The sequence below is a fragment of the Chanos chanos genome, chromosome 4, assembly GCF_902362185.1.
Source record: "Chanos chanos chromosome 4, fChaCha1.1, whole genome shotgun sequence".
Lineage (NCBI taxonomy): Eukaryota > Metazoa > Chordata > Actinopteri > Gonorynchiformes > Chanidae > Chanos > Chanos chanos.
Window position 1 is genome coordinate 18317477 of NC_044498.1, and position 27588 is coordinate 18345064.

Genomic DNA, 27588 nt, shown 5'->3' on the forward strand with positions numbered 1-27588 from the left:
TTCTCTGTAATAATACAGTAACTCAATGCAACTGGAAGGTGCCTTAATGAGGAAGCACATGCTAGCTTTCATATGTGTTTTTGTTTGAGATTACTGTCATTTGCAAGGGAGACAGAGGAGCATAGGAAATGGAGAGGAAAACACACAGAAAACAAAAAAATAAATTACACGAATGTCCATTTTCTTTTAAAATGCTCATCATAAGTTAGCATCAAGGTGCTCTTATTTGCTAAAACATATTAGCACAGTTTTGTCAACCACTTCTAAATATCTACAACACTCAGAACTCCTAAATCTCTTTGCTCCTATGGTTACAGGTTTGTCTGGGTTTTCCAACATGTTTGGAAAAAAGAAGAAGCGGCTGGAGATTTCAGCCCCCTCCAACTTTGAACACAGGGTACACACAGGGTTTGACCCGCGGGAGCAGAAGTTCACTGGACTTCCTCAGCAATGGCAGAGTCTTCTGGCAGATACAGCCAACCGGCCCAAACCCATGGTGGATCCCTCGTACATCACCCCCATACAACTGGCCCCAATGAAGGTACATTCCCACCATCACTAGGTAGCTTTTACAGTCCTTTCAGAAGTGCTTTTTCATATTTGCCCTTTCTTATCTTTCTCTGCCAGTCTTTTTTTCTGTTTTGTCAGTTACTTGCATATCTACCCCAAAAGTTCATATTTACATATCAGCTACAAAATGCTACGAGTTGCTCAGCCTCTCTCTCTTTCTCTCTCTCCCTCTCCCTCTCCCTCTCTCTCACTCTCTCTCTCTCGCCTACACACACAGACACACACACACACACACACACAAAGTGAGATGTTTGGGAGAAATTATGTTGCAATGTTTCTTTAACATTATAGTCCTCAGGAAGTCTTTTGGAGTTTTATGAATGCAGTTAAGTACAAATTCAAATAATGTAATTTCAGTTATATGTAATATATGTAAAATAACAGTTGTTATCTACTATATAGTCATAACATGACTGTCTTTCACATCTTATACTGATTGCCTAGTTAAAATGATCACCATGGATCTGTCTGTTGTGGTATTATTTTCTTCACAATATTGAAAAGTTATTACATGATTATGTTGTGCAGAGTAATTTTGGAAAGTGTATTTTATTATACTGTGCAAAACTATGTCCATTTGCTCAGTGCTTGTTGTCCACCATTTGCTGATTTTCAAAAACTGCTAACACATGTGAATGATGAGAGTAAATTTAATCATATATTAACATGTTGTTTATGGATTCAGGGATTATACACCTGTTCTGATCCTTGTTTATGTCAGCTTCACTGTAGTCTCCCTCTTCTCTCCTCACACCAGTTGTACTTTTAATCCATCCACATAACCTTGCCTTCTCTCTATGTCCTTGTCAGATGTACAGTATGTGTCACTACTGCTGCTCAGTGGCGAACCGTGCCTATCAGAACTTGGCCTTCTGTACCTCCCCCCAAAAAAATCACTAACGAAAAATACAGGGAGTCCCTGGCCATTTTTCCGCTTTAGGCAAAATTTTACTGCTCCATCTTCGAAAATTGGGTTGTTGTAGTTACGTCTAGTTACTTTTCAGTGAACAGTCGTCTTGAAAAGGGCACTGATAATAAATTCGCGACCATGTTAACTCTACGTGCTGCGTCAATATCATCTCCACCTGTTGCCATTTTCAACGTTGGCTATCAATCACTAGTTAGCACTGCTAGGTCTCAAGCAGCAGGTCTTCTAGAACAGTAGTTCTCAATCCTCCTCCTGGGGGACCCTTGCTCTGCATGTTTTCCATCTTTCCTTCCCACCTGACTGAACCCATCAGTGGCACTTTTGATTGGCTGAGCACGCCTGATTTAATCAAGAGCATGTTAATCACACTAATCAGGTGTGTTTGGAGCAAGGATAGATAGAGGATATGCAGAGCAGGGGTCCCCCAGGAGCAGGATTGAGAACCACTGTTCTAGAATACTCTGGAGCCATGGGAAAATCTGAAAGAATACGCCCATTGGCTACAAATCCAAATATGATTGGTTGATCAAATTGTCAATCCAAACGTATGCTTTCATTCTGTTTAATGGTCAGGGCATTCTATCAAGGATATAGAATACCCTGGATGGAGGATTTACTCCCCAGAGATAGAAAAATATCTGATTGGTTGCATTTTTTTCCAACACAAAACCTAAAGGGTTTTGCAGTGCATGGACAGAAAACAACACGAACAAGTTGGCCTAACACTGTAATATTACGGATAAGCAACACAGAGATGATTTGTATTTATTTTATTCAATTTTTTTGTTTGTTTGTTTGTTTTATTTATGTAATTGTTCAGATATGGCTTTTTTTTTCATCGGAGGATTCCATGGCCTTTTCTGAATACCTTTAAGACCCTGACGGTTCGCCACTGCTGCTGCTTGAACACTGCTACCTAAACACTACAGTTATTCAAATAAAAAAATGTCACTTTTAAGAACCTCAGTAGTGTTAATATTGTTCTCATACTGACTCCTATATTAATATGCTATAGCATTTTTCATCATGGTTGTTCACTGAAAGGTTGTGTTTTTTGCAATATTTCTGAAGTAATACGGCATTAATATTTGAAACTCAGACTTAAGGAAGCCTTAGTTTTTGTTGCAAACATGCTACTATCAGCAGAAGAAACAAAAGCCTTAAACAGCTACATTCTTAGACTGTGTCGCTTCAATTTGGGATTACCTCACATCCTTGTCAGGAAAGGGCAAAGCCATCACGTATTGTCTTCATATATTCTGCATAATAAAATAAAGGTCAGTAATAATAAGGCCAAAACAGGGGGAAAGGAAGACACAGATATAAAATATGTAATAAAAACACCTCGTGACTTTCAGATGCAATGGCCTTATTAGCATGTGCTTTACCCAAAGCTAATGAGCATCATGCAGGCTGCACAAGTGCAAACATGTGTGTACGCATATTGTCAATACTGTAAACACCAGCAATTATGATAAAAATATTATATACAGCAGTGCCTCCAGAATTCTAGACAACAGAGCTATGTTTAGCAGAGGAGTCAAGGCAATGGCACAGTGCTGAGGGTGACAGTAGAGCTGTCTGTTTTGGGATGCTGTTTTATAGGTGATACTGCTGTATGACATGTAGAGAACTATAGACTCTAAATATAAAGCAGTGTGTTTGACTGAATCCAAGCATTGGCCAGACCAGCACCATATTGGAGATATCTCTGAAGAGGGGTATACATTAATTCTCTTGCTCTCTTCACAGATATCTCCCAAGAAAATCCGGTCGCCTGAAACACCGTTGCGAAAAGTATGCCCTACCTTTTTTTCCTACCCTATTTCGTCCTCTCTTCTTTTCTTCTCTATTTCACATTTTTTTCTGTGTTTTAAGATCCCTGTTATAGACAAAACGAGACAAAACATTTTTTATTCACTGCTCGGCCACATGCATTTTGGGGTTAGGGGGATGTCTGTGCTAGTCTTATACTTCATGATGACCTGTGTGTCACAAAGCATGAGCCAAGACAATCAGAAATCTCTGATAAAAAAAAAAAAAAAAGCATGACGCATTTTCAGTTACATCCCCACAGACACCAGGAAATGACATACAGCAACACTTTATAACGTGAAGTCTTATGCAGTCCTTCACAGAAGTCTGTATGATTCAAAAACAATGCAACTTACGGTTCACTATACATCTGATCTGTTTATCATTAGATTCTAAGGGCCAGGTTTTTCAGTCTATCCCTGGACACAACTGTTTTCTAAGAGGAGATCCTTTGCTCTTCAAGCAGTTCAGCTCAAGATGACACTTCCTTGCCCAGTTAAAGAGTAAAGTTGCAGGACTTATTCAGTCTATCATTAAGTTCTTTCATATATGATGGTACATTAGCTTGCAATATATTGCATACATTCTTATGAGGTGCTGTTTTACTGAAGTGCTTTTGTGAAGGCTTACTGAAGAACTGCATAAGACCATCTTGAGTAAAGTGTTCCAGAATACTTCATATATTTGCATGCATCAGAATGTCAAACTCATAACCTGGGATCTGCAAATACCATTGAGAAAAGTAAAAATAGTAACCACAAAACTAAAATCTCATTTTTCACACTCTAATGCCTTCATTTGCTCTGTGAAAACTGAAATGTGTGCTCTCAGGAGCTGCCTGAAAATGGAATCTCCCAGTAGCTATTTGATACATTTTTGTTTCAGAGCCATTCAATACTTTGAGTTAAAAGTTAATTTAAACCTTTTTTTAAGAAAAGTAGGTCAGTAGGGAACTGTAACATCAGTCCAATGACTAAGTATGGGCAGATATGCACAGGATCTATGGGTACCCAAAAAAGACTCTGCAGATGATTTCTTTGCACGCATAGGCTATCATTTCTCAGCAGAAGGTAAAAACAGATAGACCTGTTTTAGTTTGTGGAGTTTGATTGTCGGCATTTTGTCCATTTAATTATGACAGCGCACATCTCTGCACAGGAGGTATAGAATTGTTGGTATTTGTCGATGATTGATACTTACTAGGAACATGGCCTGAGTCACTGAGACTTAGCTGAGTGTATTTTTAGTAACTCTCCACTAGCCATCACATCCTTACCGCCTACAGGCGGTGACACATGAGTGATGTTTGCGTATCCCCGACTGGCAGACGGCTCCGTGCACCGTACCTGAGGTAACCGGACGAATTGAAAGGGACGCCGTCGTCGCGTGCTCATTTGGTTCGTTGTCTTCTCGCTAGAAAAACTGTATCTCGACTGTTCTCGCTGCCTGTCTTTATCAGTGCACGGTGTATTTACAGGACAAAGGTTTCAGAACACCACTATATTTATAACAACATATAAACAAAGCTTTGGTTTATTGGATTGTTTTTGCAATTGATTCTCGCAGCGGCGCGCATTTACAGCGTTTGTTGGTTTCGAGGCTTGAAGCGGCTAGAGCGCTGGAAGATTATACCACTCTGAGATAAATGCGGTGACGAGACTACAGTGCGCAGCTTACATTAATGCCGATTTCGTGTAGTAGGTCTGTTAAACACTCTCAAGGTGCCAGCTTCTATAATGCAAACAGAGAGAGAGAGTCACTGCTGTGTTTATTAAGTGCCACATTATTCCTCTGCAATAAGGACACTGTGTTTAACCCGTAATATAACTTATGCTGGTTGAGAGTTTTGTGCACTAGACTAGATAAAGTAATATTACTAGCACAGCAATACCGTTAGATGTTATAATAGTGAACAGAAATATATTTCATTGTTGGATTGACCAGGTATTAATCTGACACTGCTTTACGTGAGATTTTTCTGATCTGGACAGTGAGTACAGTGACAAAGTAGTAGATCTGTCTGTAGACAGATACTGAGAGGGAGGCAAGGAATGCATTCATTGGAGTATGTCTGGGAAATTTGAATCAGACTGGTGAGATGCAGACTGGGTCAGTAATAGTCTGGTCCTGGGCCCAGCCCACTGAGGAGCAAGAGAAACCCGATAGCAAACACTCAATGTCCACCCTTCACTGTGAGCCTTTGAACAGGCTAAGTCATGTTACTAGAAGACAGGATGGACATTCACGAGCAATAAAAAACACGGGAGAAAGAATGAGAGAGAGGCAGATGACTCTCTGCCATGGACAAGAAGATGGAGAGAAAGAAATCAGACCTCCCGGTTCTCCCAGTTTCAGATGCAGTCAGACGGAGAAGATCCACAAATGCATACAGGTGTGGCATACAGCACATTTTCCTGGCAACAAGACAACCATTTATCATATAAGAGATTGCACTGTGTGATCTGTGACTCTACTGAAATTCATGTGACACAAAGATTTATATTCTATAAATGGGGAAAACTTGAATAGTGTAGTAATGTAATGATTACATGTGCTGTGTATTTGGTAATCTGATGCACCTCTGCAGTTGTTTTGATGTAAACATGTACATTTTTGTGTCAGACTGGTCTTAACCATCTCAGAACAGCTTATCTACTGTCTATTAACCTCTTGTGGAACTTAACGTTTGTTTGTAGCAGGTTATCTGACCACCTCTTTATGACTCCTCTGAGAGTCAATAATAATAATAATAATAATAATAAAAAAATAATAATAATAAATAGAAGAAGAAGAAGAGGAAGAAGAAGAAGAGGGGTATTTAGTCTTGTATTGGACATGTGTTTGTGTCATGGACACATGGCAAGGGTTATTTTGGTGGAAGCATGTGTGTGTGACTTCAGAGCTGTTGAGATTGGATAGATTATATTTCAGATGCAAATTTGGTCTAGGTGTCTCCTGTCCTCTAGGGCCATATGATAATGTGATCAGGACGGGTTGACTTAAAAGGGTGACACATTTCTGTGGCATGCCTGTCCCAGTCATTTATAGCATCTAGAGGTTTTCCTACCAACAGATACCACTCAGCAGTCTCAGGTTCCAGCAAAGTCATGAAAAGAAAAAGACAAGAGATTATTTTTATCTAAACATGTTGTGCTACCTAAACATATTGTCTTCTTTGACTATTTGTCTGTCACCCGAGGACCAAGTCGTCTTACTTTGCAGTCTGAAGAATTTAGAATTTGCCAAAGTACTTTGCTTATTTGTCCACTCACACCATTACTCTGTCCATGTCTGCTTCTCTCTCTCTCTCTCTCTCTCTCTCTCACACACACACACGCACACACACAAACACACATACGCACACACACACATACACACACTATTTGAGTCAATACAGGAGGACAACCACTTGAGATTTTTTCACTGGTTTGTGTAGGCTTATGTCTTTTCAAGGACAAACATGGTGCTTCTTTTATATCTGGGCTCTTAGCACTGCCAAAGAAAGAGAGGAATTGATTTAAACCTCTCTCCTTCCTTTCAGGCACATTTTTTTCTATGTTCAGCTTGTTCACGAGACACTCTTTAAATCATTTGCCTCTGCACAGCGTCTCACATTCTCAGAGATTTGGAGAGTTGGCTTTTGTAAACCCCTTTAATATCTCCACAGAAGCAAGACATCATTTTATTTCACACAACAGGTCACTCTGAAATCACTTAAAATGACATGGTTTTGACCTTTGCTCTTTTGTCAGAGAACCATAAATGGAAAAAATGAAATTTCTAATAATGCGTGGTTTGATAAATGTGGCCGCTGTATAACACATTCTCAGTATGACCTGCTTGTCTTTTGACTCCTATGGTGTGGTGTGTTCTGTGTAAACATGTATTCTTACGCCTTGTGAGGTATTCTGTTTGTGGTGCTGGTGTTGTACGCAGTGCTGGAGCGACTGTAATGTGATGTATCTTTAGAGACAGGACACAGGCTAAACAGAGATAGGCCAGACCACAGCATTTCATAGATGATTCATGGACACTTCTCTGAGCTTTCCTGTGTTACATGAGCAACCTCAAGTGTTTGAAAAGGAGAACTGTTATTTAGTCCCTCTCTCTCTCTCTCTCTCTCTCTCTCTCTTTCTCTCTTTGTCTCTCTCTCTCTCTCTCTCTCTCTCTCTCTCTCTCTCAGAATTACATAATACAGGTTAGATTTGAGATCACAGATAATGCAGGCTAGATTTCTTAATAGAGAATAATGGCATTATTAGACTCAGAATCAAACCGTTCTTGAGAGGAGAGGACAAACAAGGTACTCTGGTTTGAAATGAACAATTTTAATCAATTTAGAACGCACTAAGAAGGAATAAACTGGCAACAGATATCACAATGCTATTTATATTTTGTGGAAAGATTCAAACAATAGTAATGAAATGCCTGTGTAATTTGGTGAGTTAATCAAAAGCGGTGCTATAGTAAGTCTCTCCTCCTTAGGACTTTGAGTTTTTTTAAGTTTATAGAATTCTTTTTAAGTTGATAAACACTGTCCTGATGGTGTTTATCTGAGGCCTGGTTGGAGGCCTGGTCAGTCCTGTGGTGTCATTGCTGTGTCAGCTGCTGCTGTATTTGTCATCTGTTTAGATATTTTGGCACAAAGAGATAATGGGAGTGATATAGATGCAAAGTTGGGTTATAAATATCTTACCGAGAAAAGTCAATTAAAGCATTCTAAAATGTTGAAAGTAATAAAAAATAACAATAACCTGTAAACTCTCAAATAAGAGTGTGCAGAGTGGACTTCATGTGAACTTAACTGTTTTTAGGAAGATGTGGTGCCAACTTGTGGCCATTTTAAGTTATAACACACTGTGAGGGTTATTGAATTTAAACTTTGATTGAAGTGTAATGGAGAAAACATAAGATGCAATGCCCTAAAGTCAGACAGGGATAATTTAAAGTATGTTTACTATTAAAGAAATCTTTTCACTTGTGAAATTCAAGGACAGGCATGGGAAACATCCGTTGTCAATGTTGATTTCTCCAAAATGCAGGCCCACTCTCTCATCTGTTGTTCACTGTCTGCTGACTGAAAGCTACTGAAATGATGAGATGATAATATCACGAATATCATTTCATGATCTGATAATACTTCTTGTTAGTATGATTTCACTGGCACGTCGTTCTGTATTGGTGCATTGTGCAGGCTAATACAGCCGTTTGAACGGCTCTAAGGCTTAAAAAGGTTTGAAAATCACTTTTCTGTCGTGCACTGCTCTCTTCAACACATTCTCATCTAAAAATGTTGACTTTTTACTCTTTTTTCCCGCCAAAAGAGTGAAAGCTGGGCGATAGTAACTATCTTTTTTTTTTTTTGGTCAATTTAAATCAGTGACTTCATCATTAGTTTGCGCCCTGTCTCTAGTCTTCTCTGCGTGGCCATGAAAAATTGAATTTGCATTCTTTTTGCCCTCTGTAATTCACTTTCCAAAAGAAATGTTATTATAATTATTACAAAGGACATACTTGTCAGAAATGATTTATTGGGATTTACAGAGAAATGTAACACGCACTGAAGGTTCTAAGCCTCTATGAAATTTAATTTGATTTTATGATTGCACTGGCCCATCATTCCAAGAAATAACTTGATTTCATTTGCCCAGTACTGTTGGAAATCCCTTGGGGCTGCTTTAAGAGTCATTGAAACAGATATTTCCCCATAATTTGACCGTTTTACCCAGATCTAAATCTTTGAACAGGCTAACAAGAAACCCCAATGAACCCCTTTTAAGCAGAAAAAAGTGGTTTAACTTCTACTGAAAACCTTACATCAGAGATGTCAAGAAGTGAAGCACAATGTATAAATTCCTAAAGAAACATAAATAAACCACTGTAGATGCAGCTCGTCAAAGCACAGTATTGTTCTCTCTCTCTTCCCTCGTCGGCCCTTTTGGGGTTTTAGCACATTTTTTAAGTACTGTTATCAAAGACAGTTGTAGGTGGACTGACTGTGTTAGAGAAATGTATTTATTACCCTGCAAATAACTGACGCCATAGTTTTTTACTATTACCAAATTATTACCTATTTTCAGTTCATAACAGTATATTATTTAGTAGTTTACTTGTTCAGTTTAGATTAGTTTAGTTTAGTGTCGTTCTACCCTTAGGACTAATAAAAATTGCAGTTTAGAATAACTCTGCATATTATTTCCTGTTTCTTTCAGTAAAAAAATTGTGTAAAATCTTTCTGAAGCTGCACAGGAGATCAGCAAATTTTAAGAGATTGTGGTCAAAATTGCAGGTATGTTAGCTGCAGAAAATTATGCGAAACTATTAAATTGTGAAGAAATTTCATTTGGAAAGAGGAACAGTGTTTGCAAATTGAAGCCCATGGTGAGAGATAGAGATTTACTTAAGAGAATAGTTCATTAAAAAGTAAAGAAAAAAAAAAACTAAAAAATGATCAACAAACTGAGTTCACAACTCCGTTACTCAGTTTCAGTGGCATGACATACATTTCTAAAAGCTGATATTTATGTGAGGTCTGCCATTTGAAAATTGCTTTTAACTATTCAGTGTGAACATTAATGCTCATTACACATAATAATGCACACTTGAACTTGCGAAGAATGGAAGAAATGCATCTGGTGTCTTTGTCCCATATTTGGACAGGTTTGTGTTTAGAGAAAGTAAATGTAAAACTTGTAATGTAAAAACTTGTATAACAACGCTCTTTAAGCACTTGCCCCAACACTATAGTTGTTCATGAATATTCGTATCTTGTTTACACCATTACATTGTGGATATATTGTATGTATAGGCACACATTTTGTTGCCTGTTGGGGTTATCGCATAATATTTAAAAACACACCCCTCATCGCCCAGAAAAAGAAATAGAAGAGAAATATTCTATCTTTTCTTCCTCCCCTAAGCTACTTGCAGATTGGTCTTTTTATTTTGTGTGCATTAACATGTAATGTGTAAATATGTCCAGTAGATGGAGCCAGATGACAATACTCTGCATTTGAATGTAAGAGGAGAGCGGAGGCTGACGTAACGGGATGAATCCCACCATCTTACCTTTCCAGTTTTCACAGAACTTAACATAGTAAAAACTGAAATAATTGGATTATTTCTGAATGAAGACAGGCATGTTCGAGATTTGTGACATAGCATTGCATTGTATCATGCATATGTGAAATTAACATAGGCTTACCATTATGGAGCTGTTAAATACAACTCAATGCCTTTTTAACGGTGAATCTAAACCCTTCTGTGCTATAATCTCTGATGCATCACTGTGACAGATAAACTCATGAATATATTCACTTATATTTGTGAACAGCTTCTTTTCTGCTGCCAACAAACCCACTTTCCTCACAGTTAATAGCCTTAATAAGAGGCTGTAAAAAGTTACTGTATTAAACTTCCTCAATATATCGTTGTTTGACTCGTTTATTTTGCTGTTGCCTGAATCTGTATGCCCGTGAAATTATGTCCACAGTGATAAAAGGTGTTCTATGATAATCGCATTTGTCAGAAGTGTTCAGATGGATCCTGGTAATTCATATTAATTTCAGCTGTTAGCATTTGTATTGACTGTGTAGTTCTAAAGCTGCAGAAAGCCTGATATGAATTTATTTTATTTCTCGCACAAAAGCTCTTATATTTTGTTTGATGGACTCTCAGTTTAAAGAGATGTTGATGTTGTCTACAGGGCTTAGAAATGTAAATAATCATACCTTGCGATTCAGTCCGGTGTTTCTTCTTCTTCTTTTTTAAGGCAGTGTTCTAGAATTGTGCCAAGGGCAATATCATTAATTACACCCTCTCCTACCTCAACCCTGCCTCATTATGACCAAGGTTAATCTCCTGCTTATCTTTCAATGAGACTACTTTTTCATCCACTCCTCTGCTGCTCCCTTACCTTGAAGCAACAGTGAGAGTGTCAGAGAGAGCGGATCTATTACAGCTTATCACCTCAGGACAGGCCAGAAACACAGAGCCTGTGAAATATGGCTGCTGTCACCAGGCAACCGCCGCTACACACTCAGGACCATAGACAGAAAACAGTGAGGACAGTAGGGAGAGAGAGAGAGAGAAAGAGCGAGAGAGAGAGAGAAAATGAAATATACTCATGCTCTAAAACTGCCTCTAATACAAATGAATGGGAAGATTTCCAGGGTCGACTTTGATTCTGGAGTTTGACAGTGATTTGGCACACAATTAACCTTGTCTTCCACACCTAGCTTCCACCTCGCTCTCTCTGATACTCACTCTCTCCTTTTCTCTCTCTCTCTCTCTCTCTCTCTCTCTCTCTCTGGGCTTATTGATTTTAACTCCAAATCCTTTTAATTTTTTTTCTCTTGTAATGAACACTCTTTCTCTCTCTGCTCTAGTCCCATTGAATTACACAGGAACTGAGTGAGCATGTTCATCTTTTTTTGACCTGTCAGTTAATTTTTTATATTATTGAATGATTGGGCTGAAATTGAAAAATCATCACCTCACATCTGACTTTTTTTTTATCTACTGTTCTGCATAATGCAGACTATGGATTTTGTGTGAAACAATATTTATATTACCTGACAACATGATGGATAAGTGCCATAAGGTCTTACTGGGGAAGTATCAGTAAGAGTTAAGGTTTGAAACATTGTCCTTACGAACAGTACATAATATAGTAATGATTACAGTAAGAGTATCTGTTGTCACTAAAGCAGCTGTGGTAATGAAGCAGTTATTGTAGTCACAGCATTAGAGCTAATAGTGATGGCACTGGTATCAGTTACAGTAGAAAAAAAAAAAAAGGGGGGGGGGGCAAGGCAGTAAGAGTATCACAGCTGTATTAAAGTTGACTGTATTAAAAATGCCAGTGGCAATAGCAGTGAAAGTGTTTGTAATTGTGGTGATATTAGTAGTAATGGTTGTGATAGTAGTAACTGTAGACTCAGTAGTAGTATGGGAGTAATAGGAACAGGTCTACTAGTGATAACAGCAGTATGAGCATTGATTGTGCTAATGCAGGCTATGAACAGTGCAGTGTTCTTTATGTTATGGTTTAAGCAACTTGCAGAATAAAGCGAATGATATTTGTAATTTTTCTGTCAGTAACAGATGAGTGTCAATCTCTGGGTCTACGGTGAAGACCTGTAAAACATATCGACGCCTAGGTTCTTTTTAAGAGGGTTTTCTTCACAGAGCCTCTGACAGGGGTATTAAAGAGATGGATTGGTCCAGCCATAATGGGATTGCGATGAGGTGACTGGTTCTGCTGGGAGATTTATAAACTGCTTCACCTCATGTCTCACATAAAACGGCGAGTGCACATCAATCGCAGCAGCCAAAAGACATTTAAAGGTCTCTCAGTTTCAATTAGAAAGCTTCTGTTTTTATTACAATATATGAAATAGCCAACAATTTTAAGGTATTAGATATTGTTTTGGCACCACTAAATCTTTCTATCAAGAGATTAATGGAAGCTGAAATTCGCACCTTTCATTTGCTGCCTTAGACATGAAGGGCACATTGCCCAGCTTTGGTGTGGTTACACAACCAAAAGTGTGACATTCTGTACAAGTTTACTACTGTGTGCTCATTGGACAGCTTCATAATTTGTTTTCCCTTTGCTAACAACTGAATGACCTGTGTTTTGACCCTTTTGGTAAAAACTTAATGCTTAGTGACTTTTGTGGCTTACTCTTTCACTATGGCAACCAGCTGGTAAAGCTAGAGTGTGACCTCAGACTTTTGGCACTATCTCTGTTCAGTTTTGTTATATATTTGTTGTGAGGTAGTTCAATATTACAGTGATTCAAATGCAAACAACCAAAATAATAAAAAAAAAAATTAAAAAAAATCTTTCAAGCCGTTTACAAAACAACTTATTAATATTCAAAATAATCGAAAGATGAATACATCTCAGTGTCTTATTAATTGTAATGTGATTCTACATGATTTTTTTTTCATTTAAAGCTCCTTGTAATCAGCTGAACTCATACATTTTCGCGTCTTTTTTTGTAACCCATTGTGGGTTGCAGAGTGGAAAGGTTTTTTTGTCTGCCTATTTATGCCCCAGAGTATGTAATCACCTGTACTCTTCAACACTTTTCTCTTCTCTAAGGATGAAATTTTTTTTTTTGTCAGTATTCCTTCACACTGGGCTGTTTTGAGAGTAAAAGAGAGGAGAGTGAGTCATGCTAAAGCTGTGAAATGCTCTTAGCCAGCAGTGGGATGGGATAAGCGATGCTTTTATTTGTTTCGGTGGTTTTTAAAGGCTGTTCTGCTCTGGATGTACCATGTGCCAAACATTAGGATTAATCATGTGATCTGACCAGGCACCCACTCACTCTTTTAGGCTAAAAGAAAAAAAGAAAGAATAAAACCAAAATATACCACCATTTAGCATGTAGTGTTCTCTTCATTCCTATTCCATTTCAAGAAGTCTCTCAGTTTCCACCAAACATACTGGCTTTGTCATGACTAAGGACAGCAACAGGCCAAACTCAGCTTGTTGTGGTGAAATCCATCATTGCATACAAAAGGTGCATTTATACCTGTCTTTGCACGCTGCTCTGTTTCACCATGTCACCGAATCCTGAGTCCATAGAGTTGAGGTGTCCAGTCATTCACGTTTTGTGTTTGTCCTGTTTGTAGACCATTGTCCGCGGGAGCAGGCCACCCAAAGACGCCTCCATCAATGGCCTGCTGGAGGAGTTTGACAGCATTTCTGTTACACGCTCCAACTCTCTCCGTAAGGAGAGCCCACCAGGAGCCCACCAGACCAGCGCCAGCAAGCAGCCTTCAGCGAATATAGCTAATCCCAGCACCACAGGGCCCGAGGAGAACGGCTTTAGCCACTATTACGCCCGCTACTCCTGTGACCTGGACAGCAGCAAAGACTTTTCTCAGGAACCCTACCGGGACAAGGGCGGCTATGATAGTGAGTGGGCAATAGGCCGGCACTACCGTTTCTCTGTCAAACAGAATGGGCACTCCATCCGAAGCCCATTCTACCCAGACGCCATGCCACAGAAATCATCTGATTATGCCAAGATGCCCCCGGACTACCACACCTACCTGGAGAGCAAAGTGCGGTTGTCATCGGACGAGATGGCGACTGGGGGCAGGGACTATTACCGTGCCTCTCTGGGTGGATCCAGTCAGGACTACCGCGATCAGCCACTTGGGACGCCGTCACGCGCCTCCCTCCACAGTGAGCAGATCAACTACCCTGATGGAGACTACGGGGTCTATGGTCCACCACTGAGAGACGAGTACGATAAGAGGCCCAAATCCTCATATATCACCCAGACCAGCCCCCAGCCAGCCATACGCCAGCGCTCCAGGTCTGGCTCTGGCCTTCAGGAGCCCAGCCTCCCCTATAGCATTAGTGCATTTAAGGCCTCACCACAGGGCCACCCCTTCAGTTCTTATACCTACCCCCGCCTGTCGGAGACTGCATCGGCCTCGCAGGTCATTGGCAAGGTAAATTCTAGTCATTTAAAACACACTGGTCTATATTGTCTTAAAATTTACTTTGCTCTCTATTGATTACCAAAGGGGTTTGCATTTTCAGATCTACAAGAGTGAAAGGAGTGTTTTGGTAATAATATGTCACATTTGGTAACGCTATGATCAAAATTTCACTGAGCTTTTGGCTGGCTAAAATGGTATTACTCCAGCAGGGCCACCATCTAAAGACTACCTAAGTTGAATTCCCTCAATGTTTTGAATTTAAAGCTGTTTCCTCACATATCTTTCTTAATTATTTGATGCCCATCATTTATTCTCTTATACACTACATTCAGAACAGAGATAACACCTTATTGTCTTACAGTTTTTGAAATTCTCTTGATACATGCAGGTGTAATGCTGTGTAATTCCATCAATCCTCTCCTTTTTAATTGAAAGAAAAGTCGTTGTAATCCCACTACGCTCCGTGCCTGATTGTTACCGAGGGCAGGATGTCCTCCTAGCTAATCCAGTGCTCCCTGCAAATGAATCTTTTAGACGTCGCAAAGCACATCCTGGAGGTGCACCGGCCGCTAGCCCCCCTGCCCCCCCCCTCCAGGTCTCCTGTGCCCCTCACCTCCAATCAAAGGGAAAATAGATACCGCATTATCTCTCAGCTCGCATCGCTCCTCAGGTCGGAGTGCTCCGGCGCGAAGCGGCTCGAGCTCCGTGATAGATCTCATGTCACTACTTAATCTACTCCACCTCGAGCAGGAGCCTAGGCTGCCGAAGACACAAAATTACTTTTACGAGAGCAGTGCGGAAATCAATTAACGGAACACTGGCAATCTCGTTGATAACAACAGTTGAGCTGGGAGCAGGAGAAAGGGCACACGGGAGTTTCTTGCCATTATACTCAGCCTCTGAGCTTTGAACTGAGGATGTAACAGTGTAATGCAATACAAAATAATGTTCACCATGACCGTTTTGATTTTGCTTTTTTGTGTCGTATGTTCTCAAGACAATGCAGAGATTTCCACATATTGACATGAAAGAACATTTTAGTAGGCCTTCTTTATTTGGATATTTTAAAACTCATATCCAAACTGCTTACTAATCCACCTTGTATTCAATAAAAAACCTTGGCTGAACCTCTCCTCACCCAAGTAATTTACTATTTACCAAAAATATTAGGTCGTCAAGATATTTAAATTTGCTTTTTTATAAATAAACAAATTCTGACACGTTTCTGGTCCCACTCTATTAACAATGCTTTTTGTTTCTATAAAAACAAGTGTGAGCCAAATTTCTTGACTTCTCTTTGTAAAAACTGCACTCATCATACTTCAGTAAATAACTGAGGTTAAAATAGATGTAGGCCTAATATACTGACTGGTAATCTAATCAAATAAAATTTTAGTGTACAAAATGTACACTAAAGGACTACTACAAGAATAAATGAATGAGCAGCAATGTTATCATGTTTTGTTATGTATGTTATTACATGTCTTGCTCTGATTTAGATTGAAAATTAATATAATATAATGTCAATTATAATGCAACACATCCATCATAATCTAAATTCATCAGCTAGCTGGAGAATAAGACTTATGTGAAATGGAATCACAGGCATTTCCAATTTATCTTGGCTCTCGGAACTCACAGTGAACCCCCCTCTCTCCGCTCTTTCAGCTCTGATCACCCCCTTTTACCACATTAAGCGTTTTAGTGGTTTTTTCTCTTGTTGTGGGCTGCTGGGTATAAAACTGGACAGCTCGGGGACTTGAACACACAAGCGTGCGCGCGGTCGGTGAGTAAGTACCGTGGTTCATTGTGACAAATTGATGTTGCGGCACTTTCTTTTTCTGCAGCCTTTGCATAAAAACGGCCTCACGATGTTCCACCTCAGAATTCAATTTCACACTCCACTTGTGTTGTTGATTACACTGCCAAATTCAGATTAATGTGCGTTTAACGAACATGGATCAGGAGACCCCTGGCTGACAGCCAGCCAGCGGTGCTGGCAACCGATAGCTTGTGGAGCGCGAACAGGGTCCCGGGACTCCACCGTCCCGCAAGAACCTCCACCGAAGATGATTGATTAAACGAGTCCACGGGCGTAATTACCCGCCGCGGCACCGACATACCATTGCCTCTTCCCGAAACAGTCCTCCCCTGGTCCTCTCGTCATAACAGTGTTTAGGAAAGTATCCGCGTGTCTTGTCATTAGGAATTTGTGTTCGGTGGGCGTGGTGGGAGTAATTTAATTTACCACCCATCTCTGACACTGGGGACGGTCGACTCGTTGCCATCGCGTTGACTTGTGGGCTGGGTTAGCGATGTTGGTCGGATACACTGCTGTTGTTCATGCTCAGTCTCTGTAGGATGTGATGTGAAAAAACGGATTGGCTCAAACAAACCAAACATATTTTTCACATAGCCATTTTCGGTAAACCATTAGAGATTTCTTATGGTGGGTGTACTAAAGCCCTGTTCAATTACGTGGATGCATAAAAATATGAATATTTGCTGTCTTACTGTATGCCATATATTATGGCTGACTTGGAAACTGACAAATCAGTTGCCCCAGATGATTGAGTTTTATCCCTAATTTATATTTTTACTTTGTACTGGTTTCCTTTTATTTATTTATTTATTTATTTATTTATTTATTTTTCAGATTATGTAGTAGTGATCTACTATGACATTTATTTGCAAAGAAGATTGGATTGGGGTTGAAATGAGGTTGAAATCTAAATACATAAAGGTATTTGTAATCACTGCCAGGTTTTGGGAAAAATAAGTGCTTACTTCTTAGTCCTCTTTCCCTCAAAGAGTATTAAGACAGGAAAAATGCTTATCTCTGAAATGGTCTGAGAGAGAGAGAGAGAGAGAGAGAGAGAGAGAGAGAGAGAGATTAGGGTCACTGTAACATCAGTTGTAATTTTCCCATTTATTCATCAGTTCAACATCAACTGATTCAGCTGAGTCATCATGAAGTGGCCTTCCTCTGTTTGGTGTGTGTGTGTGTGTGTGTGTGTGTGTGTGTATGTGTGTGTGTGTGTGTGTTGCTGAGTCTTAGTGTATCTGCAATGAATTCCAGTACAATACTATTTTACTCTCATCCTTGTGGCGTAAAGGATACAGTTTTCATTAACCTCAGTAAATACATCAAGTACCTTACTTGAACCAAGTCCTCACAGGGTCTGACTTTAATGAGTGTAAAACCATGAAATCAATACCTAACTTACCTTACCTAAATTTTTTTTTCTTCGTCGTACAAACATCCACTGGAGCCAGCATTTCAGGCACTGTTTTTGTCGAGTGTGCCTCACTTTGCACAGAGAGTAGTCTTTCTCTGGCAAACATTCACTCTGTGATAAATTGGGTCCTAGAAAAGTCATTTCCGGATACTAATGAGTAGGTATCATTCCTGTCTTCTGGCTTAAGTATGTTTGATGAAACTGTTTGTTGTTTGGTGATGTGCTGGGTTCACCTTACTAAAGGAAAGATAAATTTGGCTTTAATACGCTTGTTGTGTTGTGTGTGTGTGTGTGGTGTGTGTCTGATACAGGGAGACTACGACAGGTTGTCACGGGATGGGAGCCCGCAGGTACCAGGGGTAGAAACGTATCCCCGAGGTCCCTTTAAACTACCTCAGAGTCATCATCCTAAACCCAGTTACCCTCCCAGCTTTCAGTATCCACCAACCTTCCACTACAAATCTTCTCCTTACCACCATCCCCCCTCTCAGCCCAGCCCACCCTACACCCCACAGGGGGCACACTCACAACCCTCTTCCCCATACATCCCTCCTGGGGCCTACCCTCCCCCAAGCTGGGGCTCTTCCTCTGAACAGCCACCCTCACGGGTATCCCACGAGCAGTTTCGCGCAGCGCTGCAGCTCGTGGTGAATCCGGGGGATCCACGGGAATACCTGGATAACTTTATTAAGATAGGAGAAGGTTCCACAGGCATAGTATGCATCGCCACGGAAAAACACAGCGGCAAACAGGTCGCAGTGAAAAAGATGGACCTGAGGAAGCAACAGAGACGAGAGCTTCTCTTCAACGAGGTGAGACTGGGCAAGCGGCAATGTTCCATTTGGTCAAAAAGCAGATAACTGCTGTAATTTCAGTCAGATAGCAGGGAACACTCCCCATACATTGTCAGTGTTCTCAAAATGTCTTTAGGATGTTGTGCCAGGAATATCCAAAGGAAGTCTGGTTAAAACATGAAATTGAAGTGTTTGCATGTAATGCTTATAGAACATTCTGGGCCTTCTCTTCTCATCCTATTAAACATTTAACTTTTTGTTGAGGTTGTTTTTGTTTTTTATGCAACACTTTTCAAATGTGCCTTGAATGTTAAATTTATGTGGTCAGCAGTTTGTAAGAATCTACCTACTGTGAAGATAGAGCTCTGTTATTAACACTAATCAGCTGAGTGAAAGATAAGCATATACTAAAACTGGAGATGTTTAGTCACTAAGTAATATTCACTGTGGTCATTTTTAGTATTTTGTATAAAATGCGCTAGTTTTGCTGTCAACAATCCCAAAAGAATGTAGACCCTAGGTAATACAAACCAATAATTTTCAGCCATAAATAACAAAATATATTTGCATAGGGGAAAAAAAAAAGGAGGAGAGAGAAAAAGCAGTTGTTTATATAAATCCTGTGGTGCTGTGGTTTTAGCCCTGATTATTTCTGTGACTAATCTTATTCTGCTTATGTCAGAAATAGAATGATAGCAGGTCTTTATTGAATTTTCTGGATTTATGTTTCATATTAATTTTGTTTCACAGTAAAATTTTGCCTCAAATGTTATCTCCATCTCCAGGTTTTTCAGAGGGTTCACATATTACAGATATTTACTTTTTAGAGATGCAACTAAAATTGCCATAGGAGATAAATATTCATATTTGGAAGGTTATGCCATAATTTTTTTGTATTTATCTTGTCTGTTTGTTGTGGCCTATAGGGAATTTGACAGGTCATTGCATGTTAAAGTCTATAAACACTTTGTTAATGTCTGGTATATATTGAAGTACAAGTCATTTGTCTGTTTTCCACATGTTTAGGAGTGTGAGTGGTCGCATCTGTATGTTTTTGTATGTTTCTCTATGTTTTGATCTTTAATAGTTTGTCTTTTGATCTGTATGTTCTATTAGGTTGTCATTATGAGGGACTATCACCATGAGAATGTGGTGGATATGTACAACAGTTACTTGGTTGGAGATGAACTGTGGGTTGTCATGGAGTTCCTGGAGGGTGGAGCCCTGACAGACATTGTCACTCATACCAGGTAAGGTATAGACCAATGGGGTCTCTTCAGGAATAATGCTGGTAATATTGGGGATCCACAGAACATGAAGACAATGATTATCTATGCAGTTTCAAATTAGTGTGAACTGTGAAATGTAAGCAATTTTTAAAAGTCTTTCAAAACAAATTTCTTAACCTATCAGAAAGAAATTGTTATTTGAAAGGATATTTTGATTTCTGCGTTAAAATTTCTTGACTGTGCTTGGCAGAATTTATGACGGAAACCACAAAAAAAAGTTTAGCAAAAGTTCATAGAAAATGTATCCACTATTTATTTGAAACAATAATGTTGTATTTTTTTTTTTGTATTTCGTTCTTGTCAAACTTTCTACCTCTTTTGCTGAGTTTGGTTTTTAAAACAACAGCCTGTTCATTCCAGTCCACTGTAACCGTATCCATAATTATAGTCATTGGTGTTACGCATCAGTTTTCAGTGGCACGGTGTTGGATTCTAATTGCATGCTTTCACAGAGATGGGTGCCTTTGTTAGTGTGAAGTCGTGCGGTCAGAACAAGACTTGTTATTAGGGGATGTTAAACTCTCCGTTCTCTTCAGCCTTTTTTTTCCCCCCACCTCTCCTTTCTTTTCCTTCAAGAATTCAGTTTATTTTGGCGAGTTCTCGTCTGTGTAAAATGATAATGAAGCGCTTGACAAAGAGAGAATGTTAAGGTTTTCTGTGATGTTTATATGTGCTGAGAGTCTGAATGGAGGGTTGCTCTACCAGACAGTTACAGACTGAGGGCAGTCGGACCTTTGTATTCTGATGTGTTGTTGTATTATTGTATTGGAGGATCATGGGTAGGATCCTGCTGGATCTGAAGAACATGACTCACTCAGAGCTCTATGAGTGCTGAACATGAAAAAACATATCCCTGTCTCTTTGTGGTAACTCTTATTATATTCCACTCTTCTCTATAATTTCACAACAATAGTTCAGCGTTTAATTTCTGTAGAACAAAACAAGGCCTTCAGAGGTTGTAGTAGCTACATTAGAGGTGTAATATACACCAGTGTCAAATCATTTTTTTTATGTATTGTTTGTACTTCCAACCATAAGGACCCTTTTTCCAAATGAATGTTTGTGCTGAGTGGTTTCACTGTGTTCAGTAAGCGATCTTCAAAACTGAAAACTGTAAAACATTAATGAAAAACTGGGCTCCTGTCTATCAGCAGGATTAGCTCTCTCCCTCTCTCTCTCTCTCTCTCTCTCTCTCTCTCTCTCTCCCTCCTTCACTGTATATTGTGGTGTTTTTCTTTCTGCTTTGAGGGGTGCCCTCTGAAACTCCCCATTGAACTCCTACCAATAAGGAGGAGAGCGGAGCCAAACTGGGTGTCTGAGTGTAGAGTGTCCACACAGAACTGACAATTCAATTATAAGCGCATTTTAACTGAACTTGTGACACAGGAGCGTCAAGCCTGCACTGGTGCATGTATGCTTTCTCTCTCTCTCTTTCTCTGCTGTTTCTCACTCTCTTATCTATGTCTTTCTTGGTATCTTTATCCAGTTCAGTAAAGCAATGCAGTACCACAATGCAGATAATCACATATACATTTAAAACAGATTTGCCTCTAGTCATCACAAAATGATTTTCTTTGTAAAAGTATTGAGTGCAATTCTTCGCTTTTGAGAAGGGAGAGCCCCTAAAACTGCCAAGTATAAAGGCAAATGGCAGACAAATGAGTTTTTCTCTAGTGAGACAAAGCGCCTGCGGTCTAAGCAGGGGAGATCATGAGCAGGACAGGGAGTTCTGGAGAACAGCCCTGGACAGCTGGCACTCATGTTCACTGTCAGTAACTGTGTGTGTGTGTGTGAGTGTGTGTGTGTGTATAAGTGTGTGTATGTGTGTGTGTGTGTGTGTGTGTGTGTTTGTGTGTAAGTGTGTGTGTGTGTGTGTTTGTGTGTAAGTGTGTGTGTCTGTGCGTGTGTGTGCAGTGAAACAGAATATTTCTGCTTCTGGCTGAGTATGCTCGCTGAGGCATTCTACTTCTATTGTTCTACCTCTGTTAGAGAAGCACCCTTAATGACGCACGTGTGTGTGTGTGTGTGTGTGTGCCTGAGTGTGCGCAGTAATTCAGTGAATATTTGACAGCAGAAAAGATTGAATCTGTATCTGTATCATACAGACCTTATCAGCTAGTCATAAAACTTTAATACTCCGCAAGTTGATCATTAATGCTGTGTCTTCAGAAAACACTGCACCAGTGTTGTGATTCATAAACAATGACCTTGAAATGTAAATGTCTTTTTGGATAATTTGTGATATGTTAAATGTACCGTGTTTATGAAATGTTTGTGAATTGATCCTATAATGACTGTAATGATTTTGTGTGTGTGTGTGTGTGTGTGTGTGTGTGTACATAGTAATGTAAATGCACTCTAAATGATGTTGCATGGACAGACTCAGCAGTCTAGTTAATTAAATAAGACGATGACTCCACTCTTTTTATGAGACTGGTCCTGTTGAATATTGCTCATGATTTTAATGCTATGGCTTGCTGTTTGTTGTCATTAATCTGTAGGATGAATGAGGAACAGATAGCTACTGTGTGTTTGTCTGTACTGAGAGCTTTGTCCTACCTCCACACACAAGGCGTCATTCACCGAGACATCAAGAGTGACTCCATCCTTTTAACCAGCGATGGCAGGGTAAGGACATCATATTTTGTGTGCGCGCGCACGCGTTTGTACATGTGCATTTCCATTCATATGGTGTCCAATAATGACGGAAACTTTCAGTCACTAAAGAGGGTATTTTAGTGTTTTCTGCAAGTAGGAGCAGAAGAGTAATCAAATCTAATCTCCAGCTACAAGACTGCCACGTAATTAAATTTTACCTTCTACCTTCTAATTAGGTGGAACAACATGAAAGATTACAAGGTGATTAACAGCTAATTAGATTGAAGTTTCACCTTACACAAAATCCCATTATCTCAAAGTACCCTTTATAATACCCCTCTTCAAACCCTGCTGCAGCTCCTCATGCGCTCTACATTTTCTACATAGACAGGAGGTGATGGACTTGTTTTTTTTTTCCATTTTATTGCCTGCTCTTACAATCTTTCCTCTGTGTTCACAGATAAAACTCTCTGATTTTGGCTTTTGTGCCCAAGTGTCCAAAGAAGTTCCAAAGAGGAAATCTTTGGTGGGGACTCCGTATTGGATGGCGCCAGAGGTCATTTCCAGACTACCATATGGAACTGAGGTAAGGGACATGAGAGGAGAGTGGACAATGTCACCAAAAAAAAAAAAAAAAAAAGAAAGGAAGAAAGATGCAGTAATACAAAGCAGCTCATTTTAGTAGTTCTGGGTCAAAACCAAGATGACCAAAACCATGCCATGGGTTTCTCTCTATAATCACCCGTTCTGAGAGTACTGTCCTGTTTGGTTTGTGTGTTTAGGTGGATGTGTGGTCTCTGGGGATCATGGTGATTGAGATGGTGGATGGAGAACCTCCTTACTTTAATGAGCCTCCCCTGCAGGCCATGAGGAGGATCCGTGACAACCTGCCCCCTCGTCTAAAAGAGTCCCACAAGGTGAAGATGCTGAGAGCTCTTTACTCTAATCTGGTGCTTTCAGGACACAAATAACTGATAGACTTAAAAAAAATGAAGTTAAACAGTTGGTTCATTGCTCTCTCACATTGTGCTGAATTTAATGGTGTTTCCTAAAACTGAAACACTGAGTTTGCATCACCTGTCATTGGGTAAGATTAATGATTTGGTGATGTAATGTGGCATTGCTATAATTGAGTATTAAATGTGATTTTTTTTTTTTTGTCTTCAAGGTGTCATCTGTTCTTCGAGCTTTTTTGGACCGGATGTTGGTGAGAGAGCCGTCTCAACGTGCAACGGCCCAAGAGCTCTTACAACACCCTTTCCTCAAACTCTCAGGCCCCCCCTCTTGCATCGTTCCACTAATGAGACACTACCGTCACCGCTGACCCCCCCCCACCCAGCCCTCTTACCCAAGCCAATATACTCAATATTCAACTATATGTAACTTGTGGATTAAAAAGACACTGGCACCAGTAACCGTATGTAGTTTAGAGGAAAAAAAGCTTGAAAAGCTTCTATTAATACACAAAAAGAAAAAAAAACAAGAAGTGGAAATTTTAGAGCCTCCTGTGGCATTGCTGGCTTACACTGAGACTGTTCTACTGGGAGTCTTTATTAGACATTAGTCAGTCATTCAGTGGACAAATCTATGGGATGTAATTGTCCGGTGCAGTTCTTCTCTCTCTAGACTGTACATTCAGACTCCCTGTGTAATATTGTTTAGTAGCTACTGACTATAGCTTAGGCTGTATAGTTAACCGGTTGGTCTGGTAGGAAGCTAAGCTAATAGGCAGAGGGACACAATGACCACGAGCAGTGAGATGATGCAGATCTCTTGGAGGACGATGTTACTTTTCGCTAAACGATACTAGGCTGTTACTCCAGGGTTGAACGACCATCTCTTTTTTCACATGTCTCTTCTCACACTAACATTGAAAATGTATTTTAGAGGAAAATGTAAGTTTTTTCTGTACAGTTTTGATAATCTGCAGTATTTTATTGTGATGTAACCATTGTGATATGGGCAGTATTGAATAGATAAAGTGGAGTTTCTGGGAGAAATATTTCCTACTGTTTATAATCCATTTTTTGACTAAGAGATGAAGATATCCTCACTAAACGCCCCCTTAACTGTCAAAGAAACTGAATATATATATATTTATTTATTCTACGTTTGTAGACTGAACTTCCAGTTGGTGTGGAAAGAGTTGAAGCCAGACTTTTTTATGCTGTTTCCAAGTGTTATTTATTTTTTTGAACTGGAGTTTTATTTTTCAGTAGTATGGCCTTTTCATTTTGCTTTCATTGCCATTTTTTAATGTTCACAGAGACTGATCTTGGCACTATTGTTTAAAAATGGATAAATCACACAAGCAATACTTTTGAGTGCATTGAAAATGTGTTGACATTAAAGGCACTGATGTGCCAATCACGTGCGGTAACAACTCACGCTTTTTTTTGTTGTTGTTGTTGTTGCTGTTTCTTTATGAGATTTATAGGGTTGTTCATATGAATTCACTGACACCTGATGTCATTTTCATTTGTGATCATTCAGAACACTAAGCATATCTACTCAAACTAATCAAAGAACCTCTAGCAATATTGACATGTTTGACATATTCAGTGTCCATTTAATGGACCCATGCAGTTCCCATAACTGATGTCTCTCATTGGAATTTCACTTCTTCTGTCACCAGAGTTTTTTTTTTTACCCATCATACACTGTGATCTGTAAATATCAACTCTCAATATGTTCACAACTGGCCAAACCTAGACGAATGTTCTGATCTGAATGAGTATACCATAGAGTGATGAGTGTTCCTTACAGTGGTGTCGCTTGTACAGTGATATTGCATGTGTATCATCATTAAACCTGGTTTCAATTAAAAAAGAGAAAAAGAAGAAATAAACACATTCTGACTTTTTGTTTTCTGTCATCTCTCCTTCTCGGATTCTCTCTCTCACCTATTGAAATAAAATAAAAATAAGATCTGATATCAAGGTGTAACATTCAGTTAAGAAATTTCATTTTCAATCTTTAAAACTGATCTTTTTAGATCCTACGCATTTTGTCAGCAGAATCTGCAAATTCAATGCAGTAAAGTAGCATTTCCAATTTCCTTAGTGGTTTTTCCAATTATACTTCCACTCCACATTTGAATTTGAATTCAATTTGAATTGGAATTCAAAATGTTTCCTAAGCACTGTGGAGAAGTGTGTACCTTTGGTACAGTTGAAGGTTGTATGGCTTGGGTTCAGTAAAAGAACACATGGCATAATGCTTGCACTACAACATTACAGAAGGTGGGGTGGATGAACTGGATGGTACGTTTATTTTCAGTGCCACAGATCCACAGTGCACCCCAAGTCAAATGGCTAGATCAATACTCTATTTACTTCTGCCCTCAAAACAAGGGACAGCATGGTGTTACTGATCACTCAGGGTCCCAGTCATATTGATTGTCATTTGTGTTGGAATGCTTGTTGTATGTGATGCATGGTGGAGGTTTTTAATGGGAACTCATTTATAGTGGTTCCTTGACAGGTCATACTGATGTTTTTTAAAAAGTTTTCATGACAGTTTTAGGTCCTCTGAAACTTGACTTGAATTTACATTAGAGAAAATTTTTGCGCTTAAAAGCTTGTTTAATAGAGGAAAAAAATATCATCACTAACTAATGTATAGTATATGCTTTTATAGAATGTAAAACATTTTTTAAAAATTAATATTTAAGATGGCAAAATGGCTGATATTTTACTATCTAATCTAATCTAATCTAATCTAATCTAATCTAATCTAATCTAATCTAATAAAGACAGTAATTTATTTTAATAAAACAAATATGTTAGGTATGACAAGTATACTCAGCTGTGATATTCCAGCTTTCATGAATGAATTTTTATTTATATGGCTATTATATGCTGCAGCAAATATTATCTTTAAAAAAGGTATTTTCATTTTAGTTTCAAAAATGATTTGTGAAAATGGCACACTGGCCTTTCTTTGGCTTCTATCTTAACAAACTATATAATTACAGCTCAATATTATAAAAAACACAGATTTCCTCAAGCTGCATAAATACAGTAATGACAAACAAGTTTATCAGTAATGATAAATAAAAAATTATATCTAAAAAAAATCTGAATTTTATAATGTATTAATAAAATCTATGCAAAGATTCTGAATGTAGCACACAAAACCTATGAGAGAAAACTGCTGGCCTAAACTCTTGAAGCATGAAAATGATCAAATGTAAACATGTAGTGTTTGATCACATGCTATAATGTAAGCCACTTAAGACTAAATATTGTGATTTGTTCATTTTTTAAATCTCAGTTTAGGAATCATAAAATTGAATTGAGATTAGGGAGAGTTGGAAAATTGTGTAGACACCTAAATTAGAGGAATGAGCACACATAAAACCCTTTATTTCTTAACAGAATTCATCACAGTAAAGTTTTCATCCTTATATTCATTCTCCACACCGTAGTGTAATAATTTTTTAAAATATCATTTACTCTTTTTACAGAACTGAAATATTTCATTATTTTCATAATTTCTCACACTAATTTGACATTCTTATGGTAAGCAACATGTAATGATAGACTCTGTATGACAGATCTGTCAATCTTAAATTGAATTTTTTTTCAATACATCTGATGCATTTGCAAAACCAGGAACCAAACAAAATTACTCAGGACAATGGAGAATTTCTGACAGCACAAGAAATGGTTTAAGAAAAACAAACAAACAAAAAAAAACATCAGAGCTTCGGGTGAGCTTCAGTGCATTTAGGTTTTAAGTTTGCATTTTGATGTTGTCTTTTGCTGTGGAGTTGGACAGCACTGCATGGAAATGTCTTTACATGTTTTTGTAGAGGGAGCGGTCTCTGGGCAGCTGTGGCTGCGTTGCAGTCAGCTTCAGGTGGAAGTGGTAGACAGTGAGGGTAA

At 39.0% G+C, this 27588-nt stretch overlaps 2 protein-coding genes across 2 annotated transcripts in view; one reads left to right on the forward strand and one right to left on the reverse strand.

Moving 5' to 3' along the window:
- Positions 1-337: 337 nt before the first annotated feature.
- Positions 338-24023, forward strand: pak5 (p21 protein (Cdc42/Rac)-activated kinase 5). Its single transcript, XM_030771331.1, has 8 exons — positions 338-541; positions 13958-14783; positions 18334-18830; positions 19929-20062; positions 22603-22729; positions 23160-23285; positions 23482-23616; positions 23868-24023. Exons 1-8 carry the CDS (start codon positions 338-340, stop codon positions 24021-24023), a joined length of 2205 nt encoding a protein of 734 aa, XP_030627191.1.
- Positions 24024-27499: 3476 nt separating this feature from the next.
- Positions 27500-27588, reverse strand: part of lamp5 (lysosomal associated membrane protein family member 5) — a 4449-nt gene continuing 4360 nt past the window's right edge. The window contains exon 6 of the mRNA XM_030773003.1: positions 27500-27588. This exon is cut by the window's right edge and continues 87 nt beyond it. Within this exon, the coding sequence (XP_030628863.1) occupies positions 27500-27588 (89 nt within the window).